Source organism: Saccoglossus kowalevskii, chromosome 18 (genome assembly GCF_978046115.1).
Source record: "Saccoglossus kowalevskii chromosome 18, keSacKowa6.1, whole genome shotgun sequence".
NCBI lineage: Eukaryota > Metazoa > Hemichordata > Enteropneusta > Harrimaniidae > Saccoglossus > Saccoglossus kowalevskii.
In genome coordinates this window covers 20,040,963-20,058,372 of record NC_140658.1, presented here as the reverse complement: position 1 = coordinate 20,058,372, position 17,410 = coordinate 20,040,963, and the positions used below count along the sequence as shown (strand labels likewise).

The 17,410-nt window shown below is 36.6% G+C and overlaps 1 protein-coding gene across 1 annotated transcript; it reads left to right on the top strand.

Annotated features, from left to right (window-relative positions):
- Positions 1-8,743: 8,743 nt before the first annotated feature.
- On the top strand, positions 8,744-14,561 carry LOC100370474 (BMP-binding endothelial regulator protein-like). The gene is made up of 7 exons (XM_002739604.4): positions 8,744-8,874; positions 9,087-9,176; positions 10,620-10,644; positions 11,457-11,717; positions 13,080-13,321; positions 13,855-14,150; positions 14,416-14,561. The coding sequence occupies exons 2-7, from the start codon at positions 9,090-9,092 to the stop codon at positions 14,429-14,431; spliced, it is 927 nt and encodes a 308-aa protein (XP_002739650.2). The 5' UTR covers positions 8,744-8,874; positions 9,087-9,089; the 3' UTR covers positions 14,432-14,561.
- Positions 14,562-17,410: the final 2,849 nt, after the last annotated feature.

The following is a 17,410-nucleotide window of genomic DNA, read 5'->3' as shown; positions in this document are numbered from 1 at the left end:
AACAAAAATAGGAATGAACTTCATTATTTCATCTCCGTGTGCTAACGATCAGTTCTTGCCAAGTGCAATGGCATATTTAAATGTCAGTTATCTTTACGATGTACCAATGTGTCCACTTTTCTGTATATCATCATCATGTCTCCTTCTCGATATCCGTACATGCAAATGAACCACGAGATCTCGTTGTGAGCGAGAGGGTCCCGACACATGTTCATACATGTTCTCAACTCAACTAGAGTTTCGTGGTTTTCTAGACCACCGCACAGGGATGTCATAAGTTTACATGTTTGCCAACTAGCATGCGAATATCTAGTATATATATGTATATCGTAATAGCTCGCTTTCTGCTATGACAACGTTGTATGTGCGTTCTTTTATTACAGAGATACACACATGTATATTTAAAGCAGGAACTATGTTCCAAGCGACGATAACAACACACGCTAAGAACGCAAAGGCTCATGGGTAGACGCGTGAATGTAAACAATGACATGCTATGGCCATCTGACGCATGCGCAGGTGACGACTCCCCCGCTTCAATATCAACAGCAACGAGCAACGCCTTTATGGAGCAGATTCTTGCCAACCAGTCACCACACAGTCACGCGCGCGCAAAACATAAACTAAACTGCCGCGTTCCGAATTGTATTCAATTGGTATTCAATTGCATTTTCAGTTTTACAGAACACAAAATGATGACACGCTAAGTTCACATACAGATCACTTCAGTAACCACGACCTCAACACGATGGAATCAAATATATAAATTATGCAAATGAGAAACAAATGAACGTGCGAAATTCGAACTCACGATGATGGCAAAGCGCATTGTCACTGGAAAAAGACCCGCACTTCAGTACGGCGCGGCACACCAAAACGTATAAATACATTACACCGCAGTACCATATACATGTATACACATGGGTTACCCTCCCACGAAAAATCAAAACATGACAGGTTATTGGGAAACAAAAAGTACAAAAAAAAACATTTTTCTCGCCAGATTAGCGTGTGGTGATATCAGAAATAGTTGTCGTACTAAGTGTGTGTTGAATTAAAATTGCTAAATATAATTCTTGCATAATATTATAAACACCAGCTGCACATGTATGGCTGTATGTAATAATACAATACTAATAATCTCAGAACTAATATATTTCAGATTACTCAATCCTATTAATGCATTTGTAATACACGACTTGTGGGATTCAGTGTTACGTGGTATTTTTGTCCGACCACGTCCTACAATCTGCTTCCTCGTCGTGCAGTAAGTTGTTGGCGTAACTAGACTAGAGCGGTCCACATAACAAATCCCGCAACTGATGTATTCAAATATAAACGGTCGGTATTTATTAAAGAATTTCCTATCAATATAGCAAAATCTAGGTAGCCATGAATGCGTCGAAAACATAAATGTTTAAAATAAAATGGTCATCAATTTTTTGTAAAAAAAAAAAAAATAACAAAAAACTATATTGCGTTTGATTTTTCCACTAATACACGGAGAATATATTCTATTATTATACATCTGTCACCGTAACGCCATACGTTACAGCGTGCCGTAATTCTGTGGTATTTTAAGGGGTGTTTTCATCCTACCATATAAGTAAATGCGAATTCCAAATATGGAATGATTAAGCGTCCTCTAATAATAAAAACAAACATGGCTGCCACCAGGGTTTGACCGGAACCCACACAAAGAAGTTCGCTAATTCTGTTCTAAACTTTTTGGATTTCGGCATTCCAATGTATCCTTGGAAGAAATGTATAATGATAAGGTTATTAGGAGGATACATCAAAGTATGCACTCAGACAGTACGCCGTTGCATCGACCTCCTCTGCGCGTCGGTCTATACTCCCGGTGTACTGTCTTCGTGTATACTTTGAGGTATCCTCATTGAAATGCCGAAATCCAAAAAGGTTATACTCTCACATGGAAATCCCGTTTGTCCACTTGGAATTGGTTTGCGACGTAGAAAATGGGCACTAGGCAGAACAGGGACACGCTGTGTCAAACTTCGGCACTATGTTCTGCGGAGCGTCCGTTGAAATATTTCCGCCAGCATGCGGTTCAACATCCTGTAAAGCGAGTTACTGATCAATATTCGGGCATTTCAACGATTCTTCTGAATATTACGTTATAATATGAGTTTATCACTTGTTCGTAGAGTCGGTTGATACGAGTGATCTTATTGGGGGTGTCAACCTATGGCGTCACGAGATATTTATGCATTTAAGGCGTGACGCCCATCGACAATTATCAAAGATAAGTCAGAAATATAGATTAATTTCCAGTCGATATTTGTGAAAGTCAAAAATAAGTGTTTGCGCCTTGCATCACATTATTCAGACGACTTGTATACGTCATATGGACCCTACATAAAATACGACGCTGTGTGGCGCTGTGTGACGATTGTGGCGCAAATTTAGTATATCATCGGGGGCGGACATCCGGGCATTTTCACCGTCTGGCAACTATCGCGGTGAAAACAAAGGCCACAAACTCGTAGAAAACGGTACTTTGGGATGGTTGTTGAGACTTCCATGAACAGTGTAGCAAGATTAGCCCTACTTGTGTAACATATATAAATTCTGTTGTTCAGGATTACTTCAAAGTTGAGTTGTGTTGTTTTCTCGAATTTTCACCGGCTCGACCGGCGTTCCACAGCAGCGCGCACAGAGCTCATAGAAATGCATGTACAGTGGTGCGCGCCTTAGCAACGTGGAACGTCTTGTGACGTAGAACCGCCCCCGAGGATAGGAACATACAATGATTGCACTATTATCATCTTAGGCGTAACCTTATTACATTTATTCATAAATCTTTAATTAACGACTGTCCATGGGAAATTGATGTTGTCCAATACAAGCGACAATTTAATATTGCGTAAATAATGAATTAGCTCTATTCATAGCTCATGATATCAAAACGCTGCGATGTTTGACGGGTTGTTTGTAGAAATGTCTGAGATAAATCGCCCAGTCATCACCTGCGTCGCGATCGATATGATTCACGTGCGACATACATAACGACTTTCACGCTTCAACTTTTTAATCATAATTATATAGTTAGGCTGGAAAAGAGCATGCTACTTATTATTATATCTATTATATCGGAAAAAGACAAATATTTTAATTTACTATGATATTTGTATGTTATACTATTGCATTTATAATTTTTTTTGTCGCTGCTGTCCAAAAGGTCACATTTATTACTGCGATGTCAATACCGCTTGCAACGAACATGTTTTGTGACAAATCCGTTTTGTGCAGCTGTTACATTGTTAGGTTTTAAAACCACGCTAACAATGTTCAGATGATGATCATCTAAAACATTTAACGTTTAAAGTTTAAAGTTTACTGAATGAATAAATTAAACTTAAGGTGTCATACATAATGAATGTTATGATTTGCAATCGAAATAACATGATTACTTTCTTTTCCACACAAAATGTATCTGGATGTCGAATAGAACTAACATTACATATAGTGTAGAACATGTCTTTGTTAGCTAACATTTTATTTTAGCTAATTTAGCTAATCTGAAATTTCAATGATTCAAGATGTCGCTAATTAAGAATAAAGTGTATCCTCACACTGAGATTGTTGGTTAAGATTCTGTTAATTCATGCATTGAGTCAACGGTGGTAAAATTACGTGTAGCTATTTCAACGTGTTTACAGTAAACGTTACGTTAATTGAGAATCAAGGGTGGGAATGTAAACACCTGAGAACACAGATGTGGGTCGCCTGTAGACACATGTTATGCACGCGACAAGACTATTTTCTGAAAGTCATCCCGCGTGTTCAACATTCCCTGTTCAGCAGAATTCCTCGTGAAGTTTTAGGGTCCCATTTGTTATTTCTTGGCGGGTGCACATTATATTAAATGGCAATGCTTGTCGTGCCGCGTCCTGATCGATGTAGGACTCATAATGACGTACACAACGGATGCAAATTTATTGTTTCTTTACATACAATTCAAACACGACGCGACGACCGCCGTCTTTTATATAAACTCAGTAACCGTGTCCTGTATTAAATATTTACCTGAAACAGACATACATTCAACGCAAACGATTGTTGAAATTACCTCCTTTACGTAGTTGCTTAGCAACTAAACAGTTCTAACATGACATTATATCACAGGATGCCATGTTATAATCGGCATAGAGTTTTGAGAGGATTTAAAAAGTGAATGTCATGATTTGGAATAGAATTTAGAACTAATAGAACGAGAGGGACTTTAATCTATTTTTCGATTTGTAGAAACAAGTTACGTTGATTATTATATGTGGTAATCCACATTGATAATTAAAATATCAGTATTAAAGGAGACCGATAGTAAAACATATCATGTGACCGACAAACGATGCCAAGAATACACTAGATTGTGATTGCGACCAGACGAGAGGTTGGTTACAGAATTGGCAAACCGTCGCTGCGTAAACTTAGTAAATCTCCGTATTGTTTCATTTTCATTCTATAAGTGAAATGTCATGAATTTGTTTTCGCGTATCTGTTAACCGACTTAATTAACTGATTATTAGCGAATTGCTGTGTTATGTCTGTCATCGTGTAGGCCTATTTGAAGTTTTGGACGGAACTTGGCTCAGTGGTTTGGAACTAATTACGAGATAACCGTCGCGATTCTGACAGTTTATATCCATAGTTATTAATGTAGTGAACGATTAATCAAAAGATATGACGTATTCAGTACTTAGTTTGATTGGCTTTATGATTGAAGTTTACGCCTTAGAGTCTTTTTACTGTTTTGTAATTGGTTAGAGTTTTGAAAATGAATAAAGAGAGTTTGAGTTGGTCTTGGCGAATACTCTACGATAGACGCAGTAGAGAGAGAAGGCAGTCCTGGGCAGTCGAGTCTGAGTCCGAGAGAGTCCAGGGGCGAGCCTTGAGGCAGTCCAGTCTTGGGCGAGTCTTGGTTCAGCCTTGCGAGAGTCTTGGGGATTTTTTCCCCAGGGTGCTGTGTCTTAAAGAGTGCTCGATTGACCGACTAAGACGAGAGCTGAAACGTATTTCGTTGTGTGTGTCTTATTTGACTGTAAAGTTAAAGTGACTTTCCCGATCCCGTACCTCAAGGGGACGAGATAGAGAGACGAGACGAGTTTCCCCCCTGAAAGTGTGGAGAACCCCGAGAGAGAGATTTTACCCCTGATACGTGAGTGGAGATCCCGGGCAGGTGTTTAACACACATTGACATCCTGTGAAAAGAAGTGAAATGACGAAGATGTGTCTTTTTTGTGAACCGAACTAACTGGCTCGATGGCAGAGACGAAACCGCGCTCGACGACTAACACCGTTAACAGTATGGCACCGATGTACAACGCTGAAGAGATGAAGATTTCAGAACCCCTTCGGAAGGACCAGTACCGGATAGGACTGTATAATTAAGAATTGAGCGACATTAAGACAAGAAGATGAAGAAAAAGAACGACCCGGACTAACGCGACAAGAGAAGAGACGCTTATAGACTTTGACTTTAGCTATCTTTGTATTGCTTAGAGAACCGCTCGTTGGACACTGAAACTGACACTGTGTAACTCAAGGACGTTGAACTCTTTTCCAGAATCCTAACCCTATTGCTCAGTAATGTAATGTATTGCTTGCTTTTTCTATTGTTTTTACCGTTTTTTTTGTGATGTTGAATTGTATGTATGTGAGCGCCCAGATCTTTGTTTTAAACTGATATTTAGTGACGTTCGAGGTCCTTTATAACGATTTAAGCGCATTTCAGTGGACGAGTATTTGCAACACAGTGTTTTGAGTTTTGTGGAGTTTATAGTGTTTTAATGAGTTTATGAGTACGGATTATGATGGGGAAAGTAATGCCCCAATGAGTTTTTTCAGAGTTTTGAGATTTGTCGAGTAAAGAGATATCGACGTTTCAAGAGTTGTTTTTGTTTATGTGTTGTTTCCGGAATACTTCTGACGCTTTTTTGAGTGGAGAGCACCTTTGTAACGTTTTTTAATGTCTTTTTGAGATGAGAGTTTGGTGCGCTTATATACGTATTGTTTGATAACGCAAGCTTTTGTTCATGATTGACAGGATTATATGTAACTTAGTAGTTTCTATCGTTTTGCCTTTTCCGTCTTTTTGCCAGAGGAGTAATGTGTTATGAAAGCGATTTGTCTTTGCATTCTGTTTCCACGCCGTATGACCTTTGTTTAGATTAACGACTTGTGAGTTCAGTTGAAGTTTATAAGCGTATGTGACAGGAGTTTGATTAATAGCTTTTTATTCATTGTTTATTAGTTACCGCTTTGCAATGCTTTAACCGAGAGACGCATCCCTGGTAATCACGTGATCATGCTGTCGACTGCAGCGATTGGCTGATCGCTTGGTTACACCGCCATGCCTTAGTTTTTTTGACCTTTTGATATAGAGTTTGTAACCTTAGTAATAGAGACAGTGCAGCGAAGGGTTACCTCAGCGAACCGTTTTGAGAAAAGTGAGTCGTTTGGTAGCCTTTCCCTTGTTTTTTGATTTATAACCGTTGATATTTGAGACTTTATAACCATTGTATTTAGACTTTATAATCATTGTACTTAATTAGTGTGTTTTACTCTTTTTGATTTATTCCTTTTATTAGTATTGTATTTAACCTGTATGACGATGAGTAGAGGACGGTATCTTTGATTTATGAACGTGTTATGCCAAGAGGCATATCTCAGTTTGGGTGAAGGGATGTGTCATGAATTTGTTTTCGCGTATCTGTTAACCGACTTAATTAACTGATTATTAGCGAATTGCTGTGTTATGTCTGTCATCGTGTAGGCCTATTTGAAGTTTTGGACGGAACTTGGCTCAGTGGTTTGGAACTAATTACGAGATAACCGTCGCGATTCTGACAGTTTATATCCATAGTTATTAATGTAGTGAACGATTAATCAAAAGATATGACGTATTCAGTACTTAGTTTGATTGGCTTTATGATTGAAGTTTACGCCTTAGAGTCTTTTTACTGTTTTGTAATTGGTTAGAGTTTTGAAAATGAATAAAGAGAGTTTGAGTTGGTCTTGGCGAATACTCTACGATAGACGCAGTAGAGAGAGAAGGCAGTCCTGGGCAGTCGAGTCTGAGTCCGAGAGAGTCCAGGGGCGAGCCTTGAGGCAGTCCAGTCTTGGGCGAGTCTTGGTTCAGCCTTGCGAGAGTCTTGGGGATTTTTTCCCCAGGGTGCTGTGTCTTAAAGAGTGCTCGATTGACCGACTAAGACGAGAGCTGAAACGTATTTCGTTGTGTGTGTCTTATTTGACTGTAAAGTTAAAGTGACTTTCCCGATCCCGTACCTCAAGGGGACGAGATAGAGAGACGAGACGAGTTTCCCCCCTGAAAGTGTGGAGAACCCCGAGAGAGAGATTTTACCCCTGATAGAAACCCACAAACCAGATCCTTAGTGAATCACGCGACAAACCAGCTGCGTACAAGTATCATATAATGAAGCATTTTGGAAACCATATTTTTAAAATCATGTTTGTAAATTTAAATTTTATTTTTCATTTTGATTTGTGTTGGGGATGGGAGGTACATGAAAAAGCCAAGTCATAATTATGTTTGGTTTGCAATATTCATACACAAGTAACTATATATTTTGAACATTAAACAAGATGTATTGGTGTGCTGCAGCAAACACGCACGCACGCTACAAAAACACAGGTTACTGGTGATTTTATACTTAAAAAAGGCAGGCTCACGTTATCTATTTATAGTGCACACTCTCCAGCTTGAAATACAGTGAAATATAGATGAATATCACAGAGTGTCCGTGTTAAATTCAATTCTGTAAATGTCACCGTTATTCGAATAGGCACTGCACAGTGTGGGGGTAATGCGTACGCATGTCACCTTCTGTGACAAAGAGGAGGCCTTGTCGCAGAATGATTTCAATACGTGGGCGTTATTTTTCATTGCAATCACTCAAACCCATGTCTTTTATTTAATTAAAAAAAAAAACAAAAAAACTATTAGATAGTACATTCAACCCTTTTAATCTTGCTGTACCAATTATTAGTTTATTTCAAAAACTGCTACACTCGCTTGGCACATACTGATGAGAATAAAATTAAAAAAGTAGATAACAATAACATTGTGACACACATGCTACACTAAGCTGACAAACATAAGTAACACATATACGAATATATAAAGGAAAGTAACAATCCATTACGGAAATCGCTGTAAATCCTTAAACACGTCAAACGTGTATTAGAATGCATATATATAGCAATCTCAGCATAAATCATTGCCTTTGTTCGTTTAAATGAAACTTGGCAGTGTTATTTGTGGTCATACGTAGACAAAATAACAGTAGCGTAGCAACAGCTGTTTCTTCCCAAAACTACTTATGCCTTAAATTTGATTAACGGTTTTGCAGGAGAACTTTTATAGTGTCTGCTAAACAAACACGAACTGGAGAGTTATCAGGGCTTAGCTGTCAGATCATCATGTGCTAAGATGAAAACGTCACATCTTCAATTTCGACGATCCTTATGCGGTATGCATCATCGCCCGTGCTTTGCAATTTCAATGTACGTGTGGGTATAAAATTACATTTGGGCATACTAGTGACACCCTTGACTGTCCTTCATAATCGTAAATTCTGACACGCAACCCCTTAAGTTCGGGATTGATGAAAACACAGCGCTGTGTGACATATTAAGAGGATAACTAATCCCCCGACCGCAGCTTGTCGGCATGTGAGTGGCTTCAATCAAAATTGAATATTGGAATCAGTATTGTTGACAGTGTAGCTGGACGTTTCCATCAAATCGTTGCATAATACAGTGTATGTTCCGATAATTTCCCAAATTACAGGATCCTAAATATAGCTGATTGTCACAGCGAAGCAGCCTCGGGTATGGAACGTCATTTATTGTCATCAAATCAAGTATTTTGTGTTTATTTTACTTAAATGTTAGTCAATACGGCGGAACATGTCACGTAGGTAAACGAGACAAGGTTGTTACCGTAGAAATTAACCCACACAGACTCGAATTTAACTAATCCATGGATATTTTTCTTATATTCAAATTCCAGAATTTGTTCTTATTTTTATTTTATTTTACAGAAAATGCTGCAGTTACGACGGCTTTGGGTCGTCGTGGCTCTTACATACATGCACACGGTGTCATCCGCAAGCCTCAAAAGAAAAGAAATGGTAAATAAATATTCAGTTTTAATTAATACTAATCACTGATTAAGATGAACTGACAATATATGTGTATATTGGTTTACGAAAGGCTGCAGTTGAACGGCATGTCAAGCAATCCCAATTTATTGGGAGTTATTGTGTGTATAGAGATGTCAGTGTGGCATGGAAAAGTGAGATAACCAACGGTATGTTGTTTGAGTTCTGAAACCAATTGAAGTGCAAATACTTGATGACGTATTGACAGGCGGTACTGAGTTGAGTACTATGTATATGAAAAAGGAGACGGTATTTTATAGTGCGGTCATCGTCGCGCTGCGCATGTGCGATTTTTTGTGTTGATATACATTGATTTTTCCACAATCCAATGCGCTCTTCTAATGGAAATCACAAGTACGAGATTTTACCTGGACCCGACTTGCACTAATTACCGCCGGTGACTCTTTCGATGCCTTCCAATCACCTAAAAAAATACTTAATTAAAGCTTCGTAACATCTCAGTTTGTACTCGTTGATCTGCGCAACCGTCAAAGTCTGTGTTTATATATCTCGCGCATGCGTGGCGCGACGACTATCGCCCTTTAAAATACGCAATTTGTAAGTGAGATTAGATATCCGTAATTAAATAATGCGTCTGTCTAATATGTGAAGGTGAAAAACATGTAATTAACATGTTTGTTGATACCCGGTGATTATGCGTAACAAGATCAATGCTAATTCAACAGTACGTGATTCGAAAAATCGGGCTAATTTGTAACAATCCGTTCATACATATATTTTAGTTTAACTATTGAGCCATCGCCTCTCTCCCAGTCACAGTCTTAATTTATTGTTAACAATATACAATGAAACATGTTGTTTGTTTGATTTTAACTATAATTGTTGCTGGTAGTATTGTAGTTATAGGATGGCCTCTAGGAATATGTGACGCAATATTAATAAATCACAAATTCTGAAATATCAATTGTATTTACATCAAATGAATCTTTAGATATTGAAAACTGGGTTCGTTCAAATATAAACTATTTTTACTTGAGTTCTTAATGCAGTTTAAAAAAACGTTTATTGTTTCCATGATGAATGTGTTGTGTTGCAGTATAGCCAATCAATACAACGATGATGAAAAAGCTAAAAAACACTGAATAATATATTGATTTCTGCATAAAATCTAGTTTTCTTTCCATATTTTGTCTTATCGTATACAACTTGAATGCAACATTTTATCTTCTCATTCCATTTATAAATCGTAAATACACCCAACAACAAACGTTAACAGTTTCATGCTATGGAGTATTTATGAATAAATCTATGTAGCTGTTATTGGATTGTAGGACTTTATATATTGATATTTTATATTTCCTGCCACTACCTCTGAATTCATCATTGAATCCTACAGTTGGGGATCTGTGTACCGATGATTTGACACCTTTATTGTGTTTCTATTTTCCACAGCACGTATACCGTAGACGAAATATAGGTGAGTTTGTTAAACTATTTTTATTTGGATTAGAAATGTGTAATATTCGCTAGTTTGACCCTTTTTTAAATATATATATATATATATATATATATATATATATATATATATATATATATATATATATATATATATATATATATATATATATATATATATATATATATATATATATATATATATATATATATATATATATATATATATATATATATATATATTTAAGAAGTGTGGATTTAATACAATACGAATGGGTGCCAGTTTGTTATTGTTAGTAGTCGAATTAATTAATTATTTTATTGTTCATTTCTATGACATGATATTGAGGGGATTAGTACAGACTATGTGGTTACGGTCAACTACAATGTCAAGTTGGCAACTTTGATAGTATTTTCTTTTCATCAATATATAATTTAAATCACACATTCAATTACAGTAAATTAATATCATTTGTGTCTAAATTCAATAACATGCAAATTCGCATGAGGGCATCCTACAGACTCCCAGGACTATATTACGTGCCAAATCGCCGATGCGATTATTTCGCGTTTTGCAATGACAAGGATTATAGTTTACATCGCAGTCTACTGTACACATCTACACAAATGTCTACAGAGTATTAGCTAATAAGGTTATACAAAACACGAGAACACTATAACTATAAGTCGAACAAACAATATACTTAGTAAAAACTAACTACGAACATGGGTGACAAAATGATGCATAATTTATGGCGTATTCAGACGATAATAAAACGCGAAAGATGCAAATGGTCTATAACAATCATTACATATATTGTTACACTCCACCAGAATGTTATACAATGGAAGACGGGACAGATTATCGAGGAACAGTATCCGTTACCATGCCGTCACCAAGTAACCCGGATGGTCCCGGCGACACTTGCATAAATTGGACACCGAAGCAAATCAATGACAACCCTAACACTGGCCTCGGAAATCATAACTACTGTCGTAACCCGGATAATGACCCCCTAGGTCCTTGGTGTTATACCAGTAATCCTAATGCATTATTCAGATTCTGTGATGTTGGAAGTCCTAGTACGTACTGCGGTAAGTACAATGTATTAATTAAGAAATGACATCATTTCCTCTACAGCGCCAACAATTTTATGATTTTGGAACAAAAAAATATATACCGTAATAGCTCAACCTATTAATTCAGAAAGTGACACTAATCCAACTACAGCGTCACGCGGTACAAGGCGAGGACTTTAATGCGACACAGCTGTGCCAAGGCTTCGGCATGAAATATATGAATAAGCCCAATAATAGATTATTCAGAATTCATTATTGATATTATAATATATAGCCAATATTTAAAGAGTGTTAGTAACATCCATCCCAATTAAATGTGTACACAAATCGCGAGAATTCTTGAACGTATAGTCACACAATACAGGATTGCCATACAGACGCGCCCTCTAGCGACGATAGATGGAACGGACGCCATTTGCAATTTGATATTTTTTGTCAATAAAACTGTGTATAGATTATAGTGTTTTTTTATTAAACTAATTGAAGTCATTATGACGTCACAGGTGTTTTGTCGTTAGAAGTCGCAATGTACTAGACATATTAAGCATTTTTAGCTGTACGACTTAATCATGTCCCCAAAATTACTTGCTGGTAGACCAATAATACACATGCTAATTTCGGGTTTTGTGGAGGAGTTCACAACATGTGAAAGACGCTTATTTATGTATAAAAAAAAATTATAATCCATTCATTATGAATTGACGCACAACATAACAATAAGGACATTATTGGTACCAACAAATTGTATATTTATGACAAATAGTTATGAAAGGAAATCAGACATGTCTTGAAGCTATTAAACTTTGACCACATTATATACCTGCGTGGGAATAAACAAACAAAACCCACAGAAATATTATACTGTAATGTGATATATTAATTAATTTTATTTACAATATACCATAGGCCACCGGCTTTAAGTCTCCCAGTACGAAAGAATACATTATACATAGATGACATATATATGAATAAAAAATCACGTAGAAAAATATTTTTTTTTGAGTTAAAACTATGTATATATTTGTTTCCTTTTTTAAAAAAAACCGAAAACATTCAAGTAGATCGTGTTATTTGCAAATGATATAATGGACAAAGTGCAAAAGCACAGCAGCCAATGTCTGTCTATTTATATGACAATTTTGATAGACCAAGAAGTAAGTCAGTGAAGTTGAAGATCATTAATCCTAATTATCATTTGATGAGATTATAATTAAAGACATGTTACATCACGGGAAATGCCTGTTCTATGAGTACACATGTTATTCTTCATTCTTATACACGTTCCTGACAGGCTGGACATAACTTTCAAACGTATTACACTTGGTAACATACACACTCACTGTACAATATACGTCATACACCTTTGCATTTTTGCAGGGGGTGGAGGAGCTGGAGATCCACACATGGTGACGTTCGACGGTAACAGATTTAATTTCCAAGGGTACTGTACATATGTTCTTGTCAGAGACTGCAGAGACTCTGGGTACTCCTCTTTTGAGATAACCTCCGACTTCCGGGGTAAAACAGATCCCATTAAACCGCCCACCAGGATGGTTGATATAAAGATTGCGGTGACTGGAATTCCACGATTAACTCTACTCGAAGATAACTCATATATGGTGAGATATGTTGTTACTTATACTATGTAGCGATGTTTTTTTTACTAATTCAAGTGTAGATACTTGTTGTGGAGTTGCATAAATGATAACGTAAAACAGTTATTTAAAACTTACTTGAGGGTAGAATAAAACTCACATTCTAAAATTAGTAAAGATGGGAAAATGGTGAGGATTACAATCTCTCATACCTTTTTCTGTTGAGTGTTTTGGTAAATTACTATCTGTCGTTATTGTTCAGGTTTTACTATAATTCAACTTAGCATTGATCATTATGTCAATTTTTTATTTTGATATCTTACGGATATCGGTAAATAAAATGTATACAAGCTCGTAATAAGACAAACACGCATCTTTGCAATTGTTTGTGCCCTCTAACGGTAAAGCGCATCTGTGACGAAAAATTACGTAGATGAGAGTAAGCAAGAACAGTACCTTTATTGATCGACAGTTCAAAACAATACATTGAACGGGATTTGCATTGTGCTTGCTAGATTGTGTTATATTTGTAAACTCTTCATGTTTATTGTACACAGGTCGGGACAGAGATATTTTTTAATGGTACCAGTGTGAGCCTCGGAGACGAACTTGGTTCGGTGACATCAGACGGAAACACGGTTACCGTGCAGATAAAAGAGCCGGAATTGTCGATTTCTTGGAACGGAAAACCACACAAAGTAATGATATGGTTAAATGACGAGCAATGGGTCGGTAACATTTGTGGAATGCTAGGAAATGCCGATGGCAACCCTGCGAACGATTTCATCAAACCTAACGGTCAGATTGCATCCGACACTGATGATTTCGGCAATAGCTGGACTGTTCCGGGAAGGTATTCATGATTTCTATTATATTTCTATAATTTTTATTGCTGATGAGCTTATTATAGAATATGCAAATATTCCATCATTTATCAAACAAAACCAATTAATTTAATTTCCAACTGTTCATATGTACAATGCTCAAACTATCAAACATCCAAGATCACATATCCCCCAATACAATCAATGTTGATCTACAGCTAACAGAAATAAACTACACTCCCCGGGGGGTATTTATTGTGTTATTTACAATTTTATCTTTTCACATTTTTACAGCTGTCCACGCTTCTGAGATGAGAGAACACTTAATGGATATACTACCAAGAACGTGAAGTAGCAACAGAAGTCTCATAGTATTTATTTATTTAGAATCCATCCATTCCACGCTTGGCGGACCCTATAATAATTTATTAAGCAATCGATCGTTGTCTGATTATTAGTTCACGCGTTGGTTTGAAAGCTACTAAGGAGCAATGCTGAATGTAATTTAACAGCCTGGCATACTATAGCGACCTAGCTGACACATTCGGAATAGAATAATTTGCTGTGGATAATCTCGAACATCTTTTAAACATTTATAGTAAGTTAATACATACATTACATGCGAAACCAACAAATGTCAACATTAAACATTAGTATTTGTAATTAGAGAAAGTATGACTCGTTGAAAAACGTTTGGATTAATTTATCAATTAACTGATAAAACATAATGTATAATATATATGTATACATTACTTATGTTGATGTAAAAACAACATATACTATATTAGGAGTTCGAACCTAAATTCTTTGTCTTAGCTTACATAATTTCATGAACAATACTTTAACACATACTCTCGTCAGTGAAACTATTACATAATGTTGAAGTGAAGTGCGAATCGTGTCATGTAGCATATATTTTTGTTCATTAATTCATGCATTTAAGTTGTTACACTTAATCGAATATTTACATTTTCATTAGTATTGTTGATTTTGTGGTTATATGTTGCCTCTTTATCGAATAAGTACACTACACCACAGACTTCAGAGATGAGAAATTAGAAACTAGGAGCTTTTCTTTGTTAGCTTTCTGTTTGCAATATCTAACGCACTGCTTAAAATTCACACGACTTTTAATTGAAAATGTTACTCAAGTTGACAAAAATGGCAGATGTACAAATTAATTGCGTGAAATGTTACCATTCCCGGTGTACCAAATTAATTGTTCGTAAATTGTTCCTGTAAGAGCGGTAATGACATTTTCAGACAGATACTTATTTTACGAGCAATGTTTTTAAACTCCATCAAAATCGGAACTATAAAATGTTATTGTCCGCCCATCTGTGCCAGCACATGGTGGCTTCAGAATAATGCAAACATAAAATACAGGAATTACAAACAAGATGGAACAGCGAACATTCGGATTTCTTTGTTGTTTGTCAGTGTTTCTTATTCTTCTACTATAAAGTTTATGACTACATACACTGTGATTAAATGCACAATAGACTATCGACGAAAATGGCCACCGAGACCCCGTTTTGAGTGAGAAAAAATCTACGTGATTTGTTTTTGCTCCTCAAAATATGCTACCTCACTGACACGTCCACTGTTTTGAATATCATGTTTAAATTGATAAGTGAAACATTAAACGTCATCGATGGGAGAGAATAAAATATTCTCTGAGGGACAAAATAGCTCGCGTGGTTTTCTCGCTCCAAATGAGATCTTGTCAGCCATTTAGGTGTAATGGCAATTCACGTATCACATACTATGGTACGAATACGCATGACGTAGTGTCGCATGTTTTCTATGAAGTTGTACGCCAAGCAGTTTTGTCAGTGCACATCTGTTATAGAATTAGAGAACTCCATGTACAAAATAAATTACTCAATGATATGCAGCAGGTGGGTGGTGAAATGACGTACAGCCGACTTCGACTAAGCATAGCATTTGGTCTGAATGTCACCTGGAAACAAATATATCACCAAAGCAAAACAAAATAATTTACTCTTGCCAGTCCACTTTTCTTTGTACAAATCAGAAGACAAAAACATACACAAGCACAGTGTTTTATTTCTCTTAGTAACAATGGTACGTGACGTAATATATGAGTGGGAACAAAGCTTTTAACTTTCTATACACGGGGCGGAGCTACGCCACTGGACGTTCCGCGTTGCTGAGACGCGCATCATTGTACCATGTATTTCTAAGGGCTCTGCGCGAGCTGCTGTGGAACGCCGGTCGATGAGCCGGTGAAAATAACTAAACTGGAGAAAACAGCGCAAACTCAATTTCGAAGTAATCCCTGAACAACCAAATGTATATATGTTACACACGCAAGGGTAATCTTGTTACACTGTTGAAGGGAGTTCAAACAACCATCCCAAAGTACAGTTTTCTGAGAGTTTTCAGCCTTTGTTTTCATCCTAATGGTTGCCAGACGGTGAAAATGCCCGGATGTCCGCCCCGAGGATAGTTTGAAATGTGTATAAAATATATTTATCGCTATTAAAATTCCACATATATCAAAAACTGTGTGACGTCATTTTATTAATGCATTTACAAGTTCGCATTTCTATTTTCTCCCTGAGGCAAAATAAAACATCTGTTTTGGTTTTTTTCGGCGATATTTTATTTTCAGTTATAACATCTGTATACGGAGTGGTAAGCTTATGTGCTATCTTCTGCATGTGTAACAAACGGTTTCTTAGTTTGTAAATACAATGCCTTGGAGGTTGTTTGGACATGAGCGCATTTCTAGTTTTATGTTTGCTGGGGATTTAAAATTATTTAAATATTGCGTTATATATGTTTATCTTACGACACGAATATCTGTATTGTAATCAAAGCATTGTTCATCACGTGATGTCTTGATATACCGTCAACCAGTATACCATTAAGATTGTTATATAATGCATGTACTCAAATGCCTTGAAATTGTTTCATTTTTTTAATTATTTTTTTTTTCACATTTCCAAGTAAAACTCTATACATTTATAAGTATAATCTACTAGGAATAAATATCCCCATTGACCGAAACCGAACTACGGCAATTCAATCTTATTCTTGCTAAATTTCAATATGTGCATTTACGGTATTTCATATTATTATACATCTGTCACTGTAACGCCATAGTTTACAGCGTGGCGTGAACTTGCGGCATTTTACGGTGTATTTTCATCCTACAATATTAGGAAATACGAATTTCAAATATGGAATGATTACGCGCGTAAGCGTCCTCTAATAATAAAAAATAAACATGGCTGCCACCGGACACCACACAGAGTTCGCT

Coding starts and splice junctions, on each gene's coding strand:
- LOC100370474 (XM_002739604.4), top strand. CDS start 9,090: ATGCTGCAGTTACGACGGCTTTGGGTCGTCGTGGCTCTTACATACATG. Junction 9,177..10,619: donor GCCTCAAAAGAAAAGAAATG/GTAAATAAATAT, acceptor TATTTTCCACAG/CACGTATACCGTAGACGAAA. Junction 10,645..11,456: donor ATACCGTAGACGAAATATAG/GTGAGTTTGTTA, acceptor ACACTCCACCAG/AATGTTATACAATGGAAGAC.